Source organism: Mercurialis annua, linkage group LG2, assembly GCF_937616625.2.
Source record: "Mercurialis annua linkage group LG2, ddMerAnnu1.2, whole genome shotgun sequence".
In the NCBI taxonomy this organism is placed as follows: domain Eukaryota; kingdom Viridiplantae; phylum Streptophyta; class Magnoliopsida; order Malpighiales; family Euphorbiaceae; genus Mercurialis; species Mercurialis annua.
This window is the reverse complement of record NC_065571.1, coordinates 28,096,954-28,110,021: the sequence shown is the minus strand read 5'-3', so window position 1 is coordinate 28,110,021 and position 13,068 is coordinate 28,096,954. Positions and strand designations below refer to the sequence as shown.

The 13,068-nt window shown below is 37.8% G+C and overlaps 2 protein-coding genes across 2 annotated transcripts; both read left to right on the top strand.

Annotated features, from left to right (window-relative positions):
* The first annotated feature begins 274 nt into the window (after window positions 1–274).
* Window positions 275–987, top strand: LOC126668396 (uncharacterized). Its single transcript, XM_050361600.2, has 3 exons — window positions 275–496; window positions 572–704; window positions 790–987. Exons 1-3 carry the CDS (start codon window positions 276–278, stop codon window positions 985–987), a joined length of 552 nt encoding a protein of 183 aa, XP_050217557.1. The 5' UTR covers window position 275.
* Window positions 988–1,005: 18 nt separating this feature from the next.
* Window positions 1,006–2,338, top strand: LOC126668394 (uncharacterized). The gene is made up of 4 exons (XM_050361599.2): window positions 1,006–1,089; window positions 1,176–1,280; window positions 1,557–1,958; window positions 2,180–2,338. Exons 1-4 carry the CDS (start codon window positions 1,006–1,008, stop codon window positions 2,336–2,338), a joined length of 750 nt encoding a protein of 249 aa, XP_050217556.1.
* Window positions 2,339–13,068: the final 10,730 nt, after the last annotated feature.

The window sequence follows — 13,068 nt, the reverse complement described above, 5'->3', positions numbered from 1 at the left end:
GAGTTCATCGCATCCTCATCAGACGAAGATGAAAGCGAAGAACTTTAGTAGTTTAGTAAATTTTATGCACTAGATTTTTTGCAACCATAATCAATTGTTAAAGATGATGTATTAACGTTGCTCGAATTTATGTTTTTTAATTATATTATTCATGTGTACACTTGTTGAATTTGAATTTATATTTCATAGTTTTATGTTTCACGAAGGAATGTATAATTTTATTAATAAATGTGTTGGTTGTTTGTCAAACATTTAAAATTGATGTATGTGCAGGTATGAGGGGTCGCGGTCGAGGATCAGGCACAGGCCGAGGATCAGCCTCAGGCCGAGGACGCGGACGGGGATCAGACCCTGTTCCTGGCGATGACAACGCTGCTCAGCAGCAGCAGTTAGAGGCTGGAGCACCTGTTCAGCCTCGGCAGCAGCGTGAGCCTGGCGAGCCCCCGGCTGTTCTGGACGACCGGGGTAGGGCGAGGGTTCACCCGGACCCTAGCAGGTATGTTTAAAATTTATTTTTCCACGTTTAAATTGTAATATGTATATATACTAAACTATGCCTAAAAAATCACAGGACGATGTTGATCGACTCTGGGCCTGTTTCACGGGCTATGCGGGAGATATTTAGGAAGTGCTGGTTCGATAATGGAACAGCATGGCGCTTTCTAACAGTCGAGCAGAGGGAGTTCTACTTCCAGGAGTTCCAGGTAATTCAATTTACAGCTTCGTAACGTTTAAATTATGTTTTTTTTGAAAAAACTAACTAATGCAACATGTTTGTACTGTTTGCAGAAAGAGTTCTGGTGGGATAGTGCGGCGTACAGCGAGGAGGTCATTAGACAGGTCTTCATGGTCCATGCAGCCAACCGCTACAAAGACAACATCCACAGAATGAGGAGGACGCAACAGAAGCATATTTCTGTGACCCAGGACATCTGGGATGCTTGGAACGTGTTCTGGAACTCAGAGAAAGAGAAGAAAAGGTCATAAACCGCCCGAGCAAATCGGATGAGCGAGCCAGCGGGCGCCGGTTCTGGACCTGTCCGCCATACTGGTGGATCTCGCTCTGCTCTGAAGCATATGGATGTGATGGTTTGTTTTAAAATTCAGTAATTAAAATACTTAAATAACGTATTTATTTTATTTTGATACTAATTGAATTGTATTTTTTATTTTAGGAAAGGGAGCTTGACCAGAAACCGAGTGCGACGGAGTTGTACACTCGCCTTCACTCCACGAAGGCTGACAAGAAGCCGGTCGACAAACGGGCTCAGGATATGACTGTAAGTTTTTATTAAACTTGTAATTCTCTAAGTTGAATTTAATAATTCGGAAATGATCTATTAGATTGAAAATGCTTGTTGGTTAGCTGTTAAACATGTTTACTATTGGATTATATACTGGAATTTGCTTGCAGGACTTCCCTGAAAAATGGGTGATGCTCATATTACAGAGGAAATGCTGTCGAAATTTCGTTAGAAATTAGGTTTACTTTGTAATATGTTATGCATTTTTGGTTGCTTTAAAACTAAACTGATATATTTTTTATTGTTTTGTAGGACGCCATCACTGAGAGGCTTGCTGCTGCGACACAGCCTCAGACCGGAGAGGGTAGCTCCTCGAGCCCAGCTGCAGTGGACGAGACCCAGGTGTTTCTAGACATCGAGGGCATCAACAAGAAGAAATGCGTGTACGGGTTGGGTTCTGCGAGCAGCAGGTACGCCGGGCCAAGCAGCAGGGTGCAGCGAGGCAGCTCTTCTAGGACGTCGCAGCAGGCAGACGAGGAGGTCGAGCGCCGTGTGCAGGCCGGCATTCAGGAGGGTCTGCGATTGGCTCGGGAACAGCAGGCTGCGAACATGGCACAGATGATACGCGAGGAGATTGTCAGGATGATTCCTAACCTTCCGGCAGAGTATCGGCCACAGCCCCCACCTACCCCACCAGACGATGACGACACTCCAGCTTTGTAGTGTCGTGTTAGCTTATTTTATTACAAACATATAATACGGTTTTTATTTTTATTTTTTGACGTTTACATGTATACTCTGATATTTATATATATATATATATATATATATATATATATATATATATATATATATATATATATATATATTTATTTATCAGTTTCAATTGATTGTAATTTATAAATGAATTGTTATTACTGTATTTAAAACGACAGGGGAAAACGGCAAAAAATAGCGTAAAACAACAAAAAAATGCCGAAAAAAATGAAATTTGCGACGGACTGTGGTATTTGCGACGGACTTTTCCGTCGCCAATTCATCAGCTTTTGGAGACAAAAGCTGATGAATTGGCGACGGATGTTGTCCGTCGCTGATTTGCGACGGATAATTCCGTCGCAGACCCCTCAGCTTTCGTCTCCAAGGCTAAGGCATTTGCGACGGAATAGTCCGTCGCCAATCAGACAAAATCCATCGCAAATATGTCTCCAAATCATATCGTCTGGAGACATATTTGCGATGGATTTTGTCTGATTGGCGACGGACTATTCCGTCGCAAATGCCTTTGGAGACATATTTGCGACGGATTTTGTCTGATTGGCGACGGACTATTCCGTCGCAAACTTAGCCACGGACACGGTTTTGGTCGCAAATTTTTTTTGCGACCAAATATGTTGCGACGGATACAGTCCGTCGCAACGGTTGTTTTGCGACGGAAATGATGGCTTTAGCGACGGAAAATTCCGTCGCTAAAGCCCTGTTTTCTTGTAGTGATCATGAATAACATATTTATGTGATTGTTGTTAAATATGTTTTAAAATAGTGAAATAATATGTTTTTAATGTTTATCTTATTAGTTATATGCTTTGCATGATTATTTTATATGTGATAAGATAGGATAACTAAATAGGATAAATAACAAACCCTTATTTAATATTAAGTCTTCAATATACCTCCCATTGTAATAACACTTATCAAGACTTAGATTGCTTTGTATAGGCTATATCAAAACATGATGTATAAAGTCATCTAAGTAAGATAAGTTGGATAAAAGTGATATCCATATGTTTGATTTGATTAGACTTAACTAGGTTATCAAAATTGTTTTGAACCTAGGGTATAAGATAGAATATCAAGATTACATGTGATGTTAATATTCTATATTCAAGAATTGCATAAGATGTAATTGGTAAAGTTTTACCTACCTAAATAACCACACTTAAAGTGATAAGGCAAAACTTACTTGAAGTAGGGTAAAATATGGATCTTGTCCCACTATTATTTTTCAAATTGTTGAAATTAATGTTAAGGGTTTTTATATGAATTACGAATATATATTGTGGGAATTTTAATGTGCCTTTTATTAAATGCTATTTGTATATTTATTGTTGTAGAGATGGCTTTAAACACTACACATACTTTATCAGTGCGATCAATCCTTCAGAAGGATAAGCCCAATTGCACTAACTTTCTGGACTGGTACAGAAACCTAAGAATTGTTCTTAGGCAAGAAAGAAAAAAATATATCCTTGATCAACCCCTCCCTGAGGAACCAGCTGCTGGTGCTACTTGAGCTCAAAGAGACGCTTATACGAAGCATCTCAATGACTCTACTGATGTCACTTGCATTATGCTTGGATGCATGAGAATGAGCTTCAAAAGCAAATGATGGAATTGGATGCAAACACCATGATTGCTGATCTTATGGAAATGTTCCAAGAGAGAGCAAGAATTGAAAGGTTCAATACCATCAAGAATTTTCTTTCTTGCAAGTTGACTACTAGCGGCTCAGTCAGTCCTCATGTTTTGAAGATGAAAGGTCATCTTGAACATTTGGACAGGCTCGGTCTCGCAATTGCCCAAGAGTTGGCTACGGACATTGTTCTCCAATCTTTGCTTGAGGCTTATAATGGTTTCATCATGAACTTCAATATCCATAATATGGATAAGACCATCACAGGGTTGCATGGGAAGCTTCAAACTGCTGAAAAGAGCATCAAGAATGAAACCAAAGATGTTCTTATGGTCAACAAGGGAAAGGGTATGAAAAGGTCTGGTAATGGAAAGGGAAAAGCTTCTAAGAATTCTAAGCCCAAGCCCAAGCCTAAGACCATGGATGAACCGAAAGCAAAACCGCCAAAGGAAGGAACTTTCTTGCAAGGAACCTGGACATTGGAAAAGGAATTGTAAGAAATATCTGGATGATCGGAAGAAGAACAAGGGTAGTGAGACTACCACTTCAGGTATTATGTTATAGAAAGTAATCTTTCTACTTCTTATTCATGGGTATTAGATACTGGATCTGGATCTCACATTTGTACTTATCTGCAAGGTCTCAAAAGGAGTAGAAGTTTGACAAAAGACGAAGTGGACCTACGAGTTGGCAATGGAGCAAGAGTTGCTGCTTTAGCTGTAGGGACTTATGAGTTATCTTTGCCTAGTGGACTTATTTTATCTTTGAATAATTGTCATTATGTACATACCATGTGTAGGAATATTATTTCTGTTTCTTGTTAGGCAAGGATGGTTTTGAATTTATTATTAGGAATAATAAATGCAGTATTTCGCATAATAACATTCTTTATGGATATGCTCCACGCAGTAGTGGTCTTTATATTTTAAATGTTGAAGCCACTAATGAAAAATCAATCTATAACATCAATGATAAGAAGTTTAAGTCAAATGATTTAAACTGTACTTATCTCTGGCATTGTCGTTTAGGCCATATAAATGAGAAACGCATATCAAAACTTCAAAGAGATAGACTTTTGAATTCATTTGATTATGAATCATTTGAAACATGTGAATCTTGTTTGGTGGGAAAAATGATAAAAACACCTTTTATTGGCCAAGGTGAAATAGCTAAAAGCTTATCGGGCCTTATACTGTAATACCCCAAAATAATTGATTAGCTAATTGGAAAACGTGTCCAGTTTGGATTCGCCAGGCTGGCGTTATCAGAAAGTTTTCAGATAAAATTTAGATAAATAAATTTTGGTAGGTCGGTTTCAGGAAATTATTTATGAGGAAATCAAGGTTACAGTTCAATTCTAAAGTTAGAATTGGAATTAAATGGAAAAATGTCAAGAAAAGCCCAAAATAAAGTGCAGGGACCAAAGTGATAATTTAGCCACTTTGTGTCGGAAATGGAAATATTGGATTTTGACGGGAAAGTGTTAATATCGAGCTTCGTATTATTTATCGGATATAAATAATACGTAACAGTAATAATTTAAGAATTTATCGATTTAGTTATGGACTAAATCGTACGAAAGAAAAGTTTAAAGGATAAATGATAATAAACAAAAAGAGCAAGGACCAAAGTGAGCATTTAACCTTAATATATAAGGATTGAAATATGAAGAAAGGAGAATCAGAAGGGTGATCTCCAGAAGCTTCAAACGCCGATTACAATCGTTTCGCCGCCGTTTCGCCGTTCGACGTCCGATTCGAGCGATTTTCGCGGCGATCTCTTTAGAATCGAAAGCCCTATCGTTTCCGAACATCAAATCAAGGTAAATCTTCGAAAATTTTGGATGGAAATGGTTAAAAGGGGGCTGTTTTAGGTATATAGAATATTAGGATCGAATTTAACGTTTTTGAAGTTATTATAGCGTTTTAATGAAAACCGAGATGCGGGGTTTGTATAGTTGAATGTATAGCACGTCGGGATGGCTGAAAAGCCCCGGAAAACGACTTTCCGGGAGCTGTTAAGAGTGTGCGTTCGCACACATTAAGTGTGCGTTCGCACACTCCTTAAAAATAAGGGTGTGCGTTCGCACACATTGAGTGTGCGTTCGCACACATTGAGTGTGCGTTCGCACACTCCTTAAAATTTGGGTGTGCGTTCGCACACTACCCAAAACTTGCCAGATTGAAAATCCCAACGGTCAGTTTATAGATTTGCCTCTTAGGAACGCCTCTGTCAAATTTCATCTCGATCCAACGGTTCAATTGGGAGAGATCATCGTTTTACTAAACAGTGTCAGTGTGCAGGCAGCACCTGCGCATTGTCCTGAAAACTACTTGAAACTTCATCGGAATGAAACTAAACCCTAAAGTTTGAAAGTACGTATAGGAATACGATTAAGAGATATAATCAGTATCTCGACTAAGTATTAGAACACGATCAAGGTTAAAAGACGTATTTAGAATAAGATCGTGATAACCTAAGGTTACAACTTAGGATTTCGGTACTAAGTTTACGTTTATGAATTAAACGTACAGGTAATTTGGATAAGTAATGGACGTACCGACGAGCTACCAGGCCGACGAGCTGGAATAGCTACAAGATCGGACAATGCATAGAACCTGCGTGATAGATTGGTAGCATTGCGGTAGATTGGATAGCAGTCACTGTGAGTACATTTTAATTACTCGTTAATATTCATAAAGTCGCGTATTTTTATATACGGGCGACTATATGAATACTTATATGTTTAATAGTATGTTTGAAAAAGTACATGTATGTATGTATGTTTTGAAAATGATTACTTTCCGTACTGCGTTATTTTAAGAATAATATAAATAGATGAAAAGAACATATCTGTTTAAAATACTGGGAAAGAGGTTAAGCAATATACAAGTATCGAACCAAATATGCACGAGAAAAGTATAGTACATTCCCATATGTACTATTATTCATATGTTTACAAAGAAATATAGTACGTTCCCATACGTACTTTTAATTATAACGAATACCATACGTGCGTGTGTTATAGATGTATGATTGTAGATTGCAATGTGCATGTTATGGTCCATAAAGGATCAATACAACATAACAGAAAATATATAATTAAATAATAAACGTAAAACGAGAAGTTGTACGATGGTACAACCAAATATAAGAACTGAGATACAAGGTTGATCTCGGTAGAGGTATCCCGAGACCTGTATCTACCCATTCTTGATAATAGTCCTCGGGACTCATATAAAGATAAAATCAAGTATATATATATCGAGAATCAATATGAAACAAGAGCAATAATTAAGATATGAGATAAGACACATCGGTTGGCGTGGCTATCGATGTCAGATGATTAAAGACACATCGGTTGGCTTGGCTATCGATGTCAGATATGTAAAACACATCGGTTGGCTTTGCTATCGATGTCAGATATGCGTAACACATCGGTTGGCTTTGCTATCGATGTCAGACAGATGAAACACATCGGTTGGCTTTGCTATCGATGTCAGAAAAATGAAGTTAGGAAAGCTTAATAAGAAAAATAAAGACAATCAAAACTATAACAGTAAACAAAACATGTCAAGCATGTACGCAGTATAAACGTACATGAGGTATAAGAACGAGGCAAGGATATCAGGTACGTCTATAACATAAACGCTTAGTTTATGACACGTAGATGGCCTCTGATAGTATGAACGAACATACGAAGAATGTTTGGGAGTAAGATCGTGTGAAGTATAATTCAAAAAGAATATTTTCTATATAAAGAGGTTTTTAAACGTTTTCACCCTTTATGCAATATTACTTGTAATTATGTGTATTCACTCAGTTTTATACTGACCCCGTTGTTATTCCAATTTTTACAGGTTGAGTTAGGTACGATGTGGAGATCGAAGCTTCCGAAGTTTTTAATTCTCGGAAGTAGTACGAGTCATGAGACTAGGTTCTCATTCTAGCAAGTCCGCAGTAGTTTAGAATAGTCAGACTCTATTGGTGAAGCGCTTTAACTCTGATATGTATTTCAAACAAGGGTCGTGTATATTTTGATATTATGATGATATACGAGATATAATTTGATTTGCAAAAAATTAATATGTATTTTCAGGCTTGCTACGGGTTTTGGAGCTACCACTCCCATTCCCTAGCGCCGGTCGCGGCTCAATAATTTGGGTCGTGACAAAGTTGGTATCAGAGCAATGGTTTAGTGTTCCTAGGCCATTGTTCTTTTGTGATCTAAGTATCGCAACGAGTCAGTCAATACCTAGGAACTACTGCGGATTATAGGAATTTACAGTCATGTCTTTTGAACGTTATCATCTTTTTCATCGATTTTTCAATCATTTTACAAAGACGTCCCCTCCTATATGTGCTATTAGGAGTCGAGTTAGGAATGTGCGTGAGCATAATTTATGTTTTGTGTTTACTCGAGTAAGCAATACGCTTTCGAGTATCTATAGTCTGCGAAGAGTTATATACTCTCGAGACTCATATGATAGAAGAATATTGTTATGGACTATGATTGAATTGATTGATTGGATATTATATGATTGATAAGATGAGCTGTGTATTGTTTTGCAAAACGCGAACACTCAGGGGAGTGATATGCTCACAGGTACGTAAACCTGTAATTAGTAATGCGATATATCAAACGTATGCGTATTTGTGATTGATTCCTGTAAATAGGATTGTGCCTTATGATTGAATGTTGTTGGTTTTTATTGAGTCTATGATAGGCGAAATGATTACAAGATTTAAGATACGCAATTTAGTCAAAGAAAATCTAAGGGACACTGATTTTCTTTGGATTCGATTAACATAGAATGTTTATAGACATGCGCAGCATAGGAATGGAACACGTATGTATGACCATATGTTCTTAATGTTCCACTAAGTCTATAAAGAGCGGAATACTCTCAAAACTATCAAGTTTGTGACGTGGCCAAGTTAGGCCAAAACGAACTTGTTTGTGATGATTTATTTATGTTATGTTTTAAGGGACACATCGAGGGTTCTATACGAATAGAATGGCTGAGCAAAGAGCTATACAAGCGCGTGCAGTCGCACAACTCGTAAACGAGGCCCGCGAGGAGGCCAGAGGTAATACGGGCGAATATGACCCGGCCCAATCGGCAGATAGGGGCCGTGGACGGGGCAGAGATCAAGAGGAACCTGGAGTAGGCCAAGCCGGGAACGTGCAGTCACCAGGAGTGCCGCAACCACTTAATGTCGATGTCAATCGACTGGCCGCAGAATTAACCGATATGCAGAATTGTATGTTAATGATGGGGCAGTTGATACAACGACAGTATCAACGCGAAGAGAGAAATACAGATAGAGATTTGTTATTGGCTTATACGAAGTTAAACTCAAAGAAGTTTGACGGATCAAGTGATGCACTCGATTTCCTAGAAGAAGTTGAGCAGAATGCTCGTAGACTCCAAGCAGATGAAAGATAAACAATAATATTGACGGAGATGTCATTGAAAGGTTCAGCCATGGATTGGTTTCGACAAGTAATCAGACCGATAATGGGTCAAATAACATGGGCAGAGTTTGTGACCCGATTCAAAGAATTCTTCCTACCATTTGCTGTGGTTGAAGGCAATAGAGACAAGTTATTATCATTATCTCGAGGAGATGGATCAGTTCACGATTATGTCGCTGAGTTTAATCGACTAAGCAGATTTTCTCCAGATTTAATGATAAATAGGGTCCAAGTTAATACAAGATTCGTGAATGGATTAGGATCTCAATTTATAGGATTATTGAGTCATACTGATAAAGAATTTGTTCAGCTTGTGGATAGTGCGAAACAAATGGAACGGGCACTTATCCATTTCAACGAAATCCCTGATCCTTCACGCTCAAATCAGACAAGAAGTGAACGTTTGAATTACGGACATCAAACGTCTAGTCAAGTGAGAGAAGAAACTGAACGACGACATGGCCGGACTCATAAGAAGGGCAGACAAGGAAAAGCAGCCAAAAGGGCTAGAACCATTAGTCTGAAGTCTGAACAAGGAAGTTCAAGCTTTACAAACCTCATATGTCCACAATGTGGCAGAAGACACTTAGGTGTCTGTCAGGCTGCAAGGGATGTATGCTTTAAGTGTGGACAACAAGGTCACTACGAGAACGAATGCCCACTTTCCATGTAACAAAATACCACGAATCATGTGAAATGCCCAACAATTTTGTCTCTTCAATGATGTTTGGTTAAAAATTACAAGATAGACCACATAGTAGCTGTGGAAGTTATGGAATTCAAACACAAGAAGCTCAATAATGATTGGACCTCTTGAGCTAATCTAGTTCAAAGGAGAACGTTTAGGACGTGAGTTTAGCACAACGCCTGAAACAGACGAATAGGGTTACATCTTTTCGTATGTAATAGGTATGTTTAGTTTGTGCGTGATAGAGCGTTAATCGCTATAAATAAAAGTTTGTACAGAGTCTTATGTCGATAGAAACTTACGTAAATTTCGTTTTATGAAAAGAAAAGTATTTGATTGAAATGAGATGTTTTGAAAAGACATAATTGTGCCCGGACACGAATCATAAAAACATCGCATTGACATGAATAGAATTGCATCACTACATCCATATTGCATTCACTAATAGGACATGCATCATATACATTGTGTATGTCTGAAAATGAAAAAGAGGAGTGTCATTGCAACTCTTGTGATGAGAGAAATCATCACACCGGCGCACAATTATGACATGATTTGAAAATGAAAAGTATCGTGATTTTAAACGAATGAGTTTTCAAACGTAAATACGCTCAGACAATGACTCTGTACCTAGAGGCATAGAACAAGACTGATCATCTTGTTAGGCCTATATAAGAATATACGTGTATAGAATAACGAATAGTGTATCGTGGAGCGAGATGTATCGAGATTTGAATTGAAAATATTTAAAGCAGTCTTGTATGTAGAATACAAGTATAATGGCGTTACTTTACACGTTTGTAAAGTGATAGCAACCACGTATAATAAGCTAAGAGCTAGTGTACCTCTAGAATGAGAAAATCGAACATAGAAGTTACATACGTCAGGGGATATGAACCCTACGAACAAACAAACCTTGTTCAAAAAGGTCGAATAAAGAGAATTGATTCATAATGATTATGAATCAAGCAGTAGTAAGAGAGTTAAGGATTGTTAGCATAGGAAGTTACTCGATAAGTATATCGAGATACTGTCACCGAGGAATAGTAATAGATAAGAGACCGTGTGAACCTAACTGCAAAGTCACAGTTAGTGAATGATTACTCAGAGTATCGCAGCGGAAGTGTGGAAAGAAAAGAATGATAGGTTATGAACAAGGATTTGTTAAGGAATATAAATAAGATATTATCGTAAACGGTCGACGAAAGAGAATTGATTCATAATAAATATGAATCAAGTACTAAGTAGTAAAAGAAGGAATTATTATATAATAAGTGGAATAACGAGACAAGAGAAGATGGTGGTTAATGAGACTACGTAGATAGTGAAATACGTATAATTTGAGTGTCCATATCACTCAATAAGGAATGATGATAGGAGTAAACGATGTTGGAAAACAAGATCAAGTCGTGACAACGACCAAATAAAGAAGAGTAATGGATTGTCTAAACGAGGGAGTCTGGTGACGAAGATTATCGTCCCTAATGATAAAGTATATATGTGAGTACAACTGAACTCACTATCGAGGAAGATCAAAAAGGTAAACTATTATAGCAGTTTGTAAGAATACGATTGAACAAGGTATTTAAGGAAGGTATATGAAAATTCGAGGACGAATTTTTATAAGGGGGGAAGAATGTAATACCCCAAAATAATTGATTAGCTAATTGGAAAACGTGTCCAGTTTGGATTCGCCAGGCTGGCGTTATCAGAAAGTTTTCAGATAAAATTTAGATAAATAAATTTTGGTAGGTCGGTTTCAGGAAATTATTTATGAGGAAATCAAGGTTACAGTTCAATTCTAAAGTTAGAATTGGAATTAAATGGAAAAATGTCAAGAAAAGCCCAAAATAAAGTGCAGGGACCAAAGTGATAATTTAGCCACTTTGTGTCGGAAATGGAAATATTGGATTTTGACGGGAAAGTGTTAATATCGAGCTTCGTATTATTTATCGGATATAAATAATACGTAACAGTAATAATTTAAGAATTTATCGATTTAGTTATGGACTAAATCGTACGAAAGAAAAGTTTAAAGGATAAATGATAATAAACAAAAAGAGCAAGGACCAAAGTGAGCATTTAACCTTAATATATGAGGATTGAAATATGAAGAAAGGAGAATCAGAAGGGTGATCTCCAGAAGCTTCAAACGCCGATTACAATCGTTTCGCCGCCGTTTCGCCGTTCGACGTCCGATTCGAGCGATTTTCGCGGCGATCTCTTTAGAATCGAAAGCCCTATCGTTTCCGAACATCAAATCAAGGTAAATCTTCGAAAATTTTGGATAGAAATGGTTAAAAGGGGGCTGTTTTAGGTATATAGAATATTAGGATCGAATTTAACGTTTTTGAAGTTATTATAGCGTTTTAATGAAAACCGAGATGCGGGGTTTGTATAGTTGAATGTATAGCACGTCGGGATGGCTGAAAAGCCCCGGAAAACGACTTTCCGGGAGCTGTTAAGAGTGTGCGTTCGCACACATTAAGTGTGCGTTCGCACACTCCTTAAAAATAAGGGTGTGCGTTCGCACACATTGAGTGTGCGTTCGCACACTCCTTAAAATTTGGGTGTGCGTTCGCACACCTATTGTGTGCGTTCGCACACTACCCAAAACTTGCCAGATTGAAAATCCCAACGGTCAGTTTATAGATTTGCCTCTTAGGAACGCCTCTGTCAAATTTCATCTCGATCCAACGGTTCAATTGGGAGAGATCATCGTTTTACTAAACAGTGTCAGTGTGCAGGCAGCACCTGCGCATTGTCCTGAAAACTACTCTAAACTTCATCGGAATGAAACTAAACCCTAAAGTTTGAAAGTACGTATAGGAATACGATTAAGAGATATAATCAGTATCTCGACTAAGTATTAGAACACGATCAAGGTTAAAAGACGTATTTAGAATAAGATCGTGATAACCTAAGGTTACAACTTAGGATTTCGGTACTAAGTTTACGTTTATGAATTAAACGTACAGGTAATTTGGATAAGTAATGGACGTACCGACGAGCTACCAGGCCGACGAGCTGGAATAGCTACAAGATCGGACAATGCATAGAACCTGCGTGATAGATTGGTAGCATTGCGGTAGATTGGATAGCAGTCACTGTGAGTACATTTTAATTACTCGTTAATATTCATAAAGTCGCGTATTTTTATATACGGGCGACTATATGAATACTTATATGTTTAATAGTATGTTTGAAAAAGTACATGTATGTATGTATGTTTTGAAAATGATTACTT

Excerpts from the sequence above, each read along its gene's own strand:
- LOC126668396 (XM_050361600.2), top strand. The coding sequence starts at position 276 with ATGAGGGGTCGCGGTCGAGGATCAGGCACAGGCCGAGGATCAGCCTCA. Across the intron at positions 497-571 it reads GTTCACCCGGACCCTAGCAG|GACGATGTTGATCGACTCTG; the intron begins GTATGTTTAAAA and ends AAAAAATCACAG. Across the intron at positions 705-789 it reads TCTACTTCCAGGAGTTCCAG|AAAGAGTTCTGGTGGGATAG; the intron begins GTAATTCAATTT and ends TACTGTTTGCAG.
- LOC126668394 (XM_050361599.2), top strand. The coding sequence starts at position 1,006 with ATGAGCGAGCCAGCGGGCGCCGGTTCTGGACCTGTCCGCCATACTGGT. Across the intron at positions 1,090-1,175 it reads TGAAGCATATGGATGTGATG|GAAAGGGAGCTTGACCAGAA; the intron begins GTTTGTTTTAAA and ends TTTTTATTTTAG. Across the intron at positions 1,281-1,556 it reads AACGGGCTCAGGATATGACT|GACGCCATCACTGAGAGGCT; the intron begins GTAAGTTTTTAT and ends ATTGTTTTGTAG.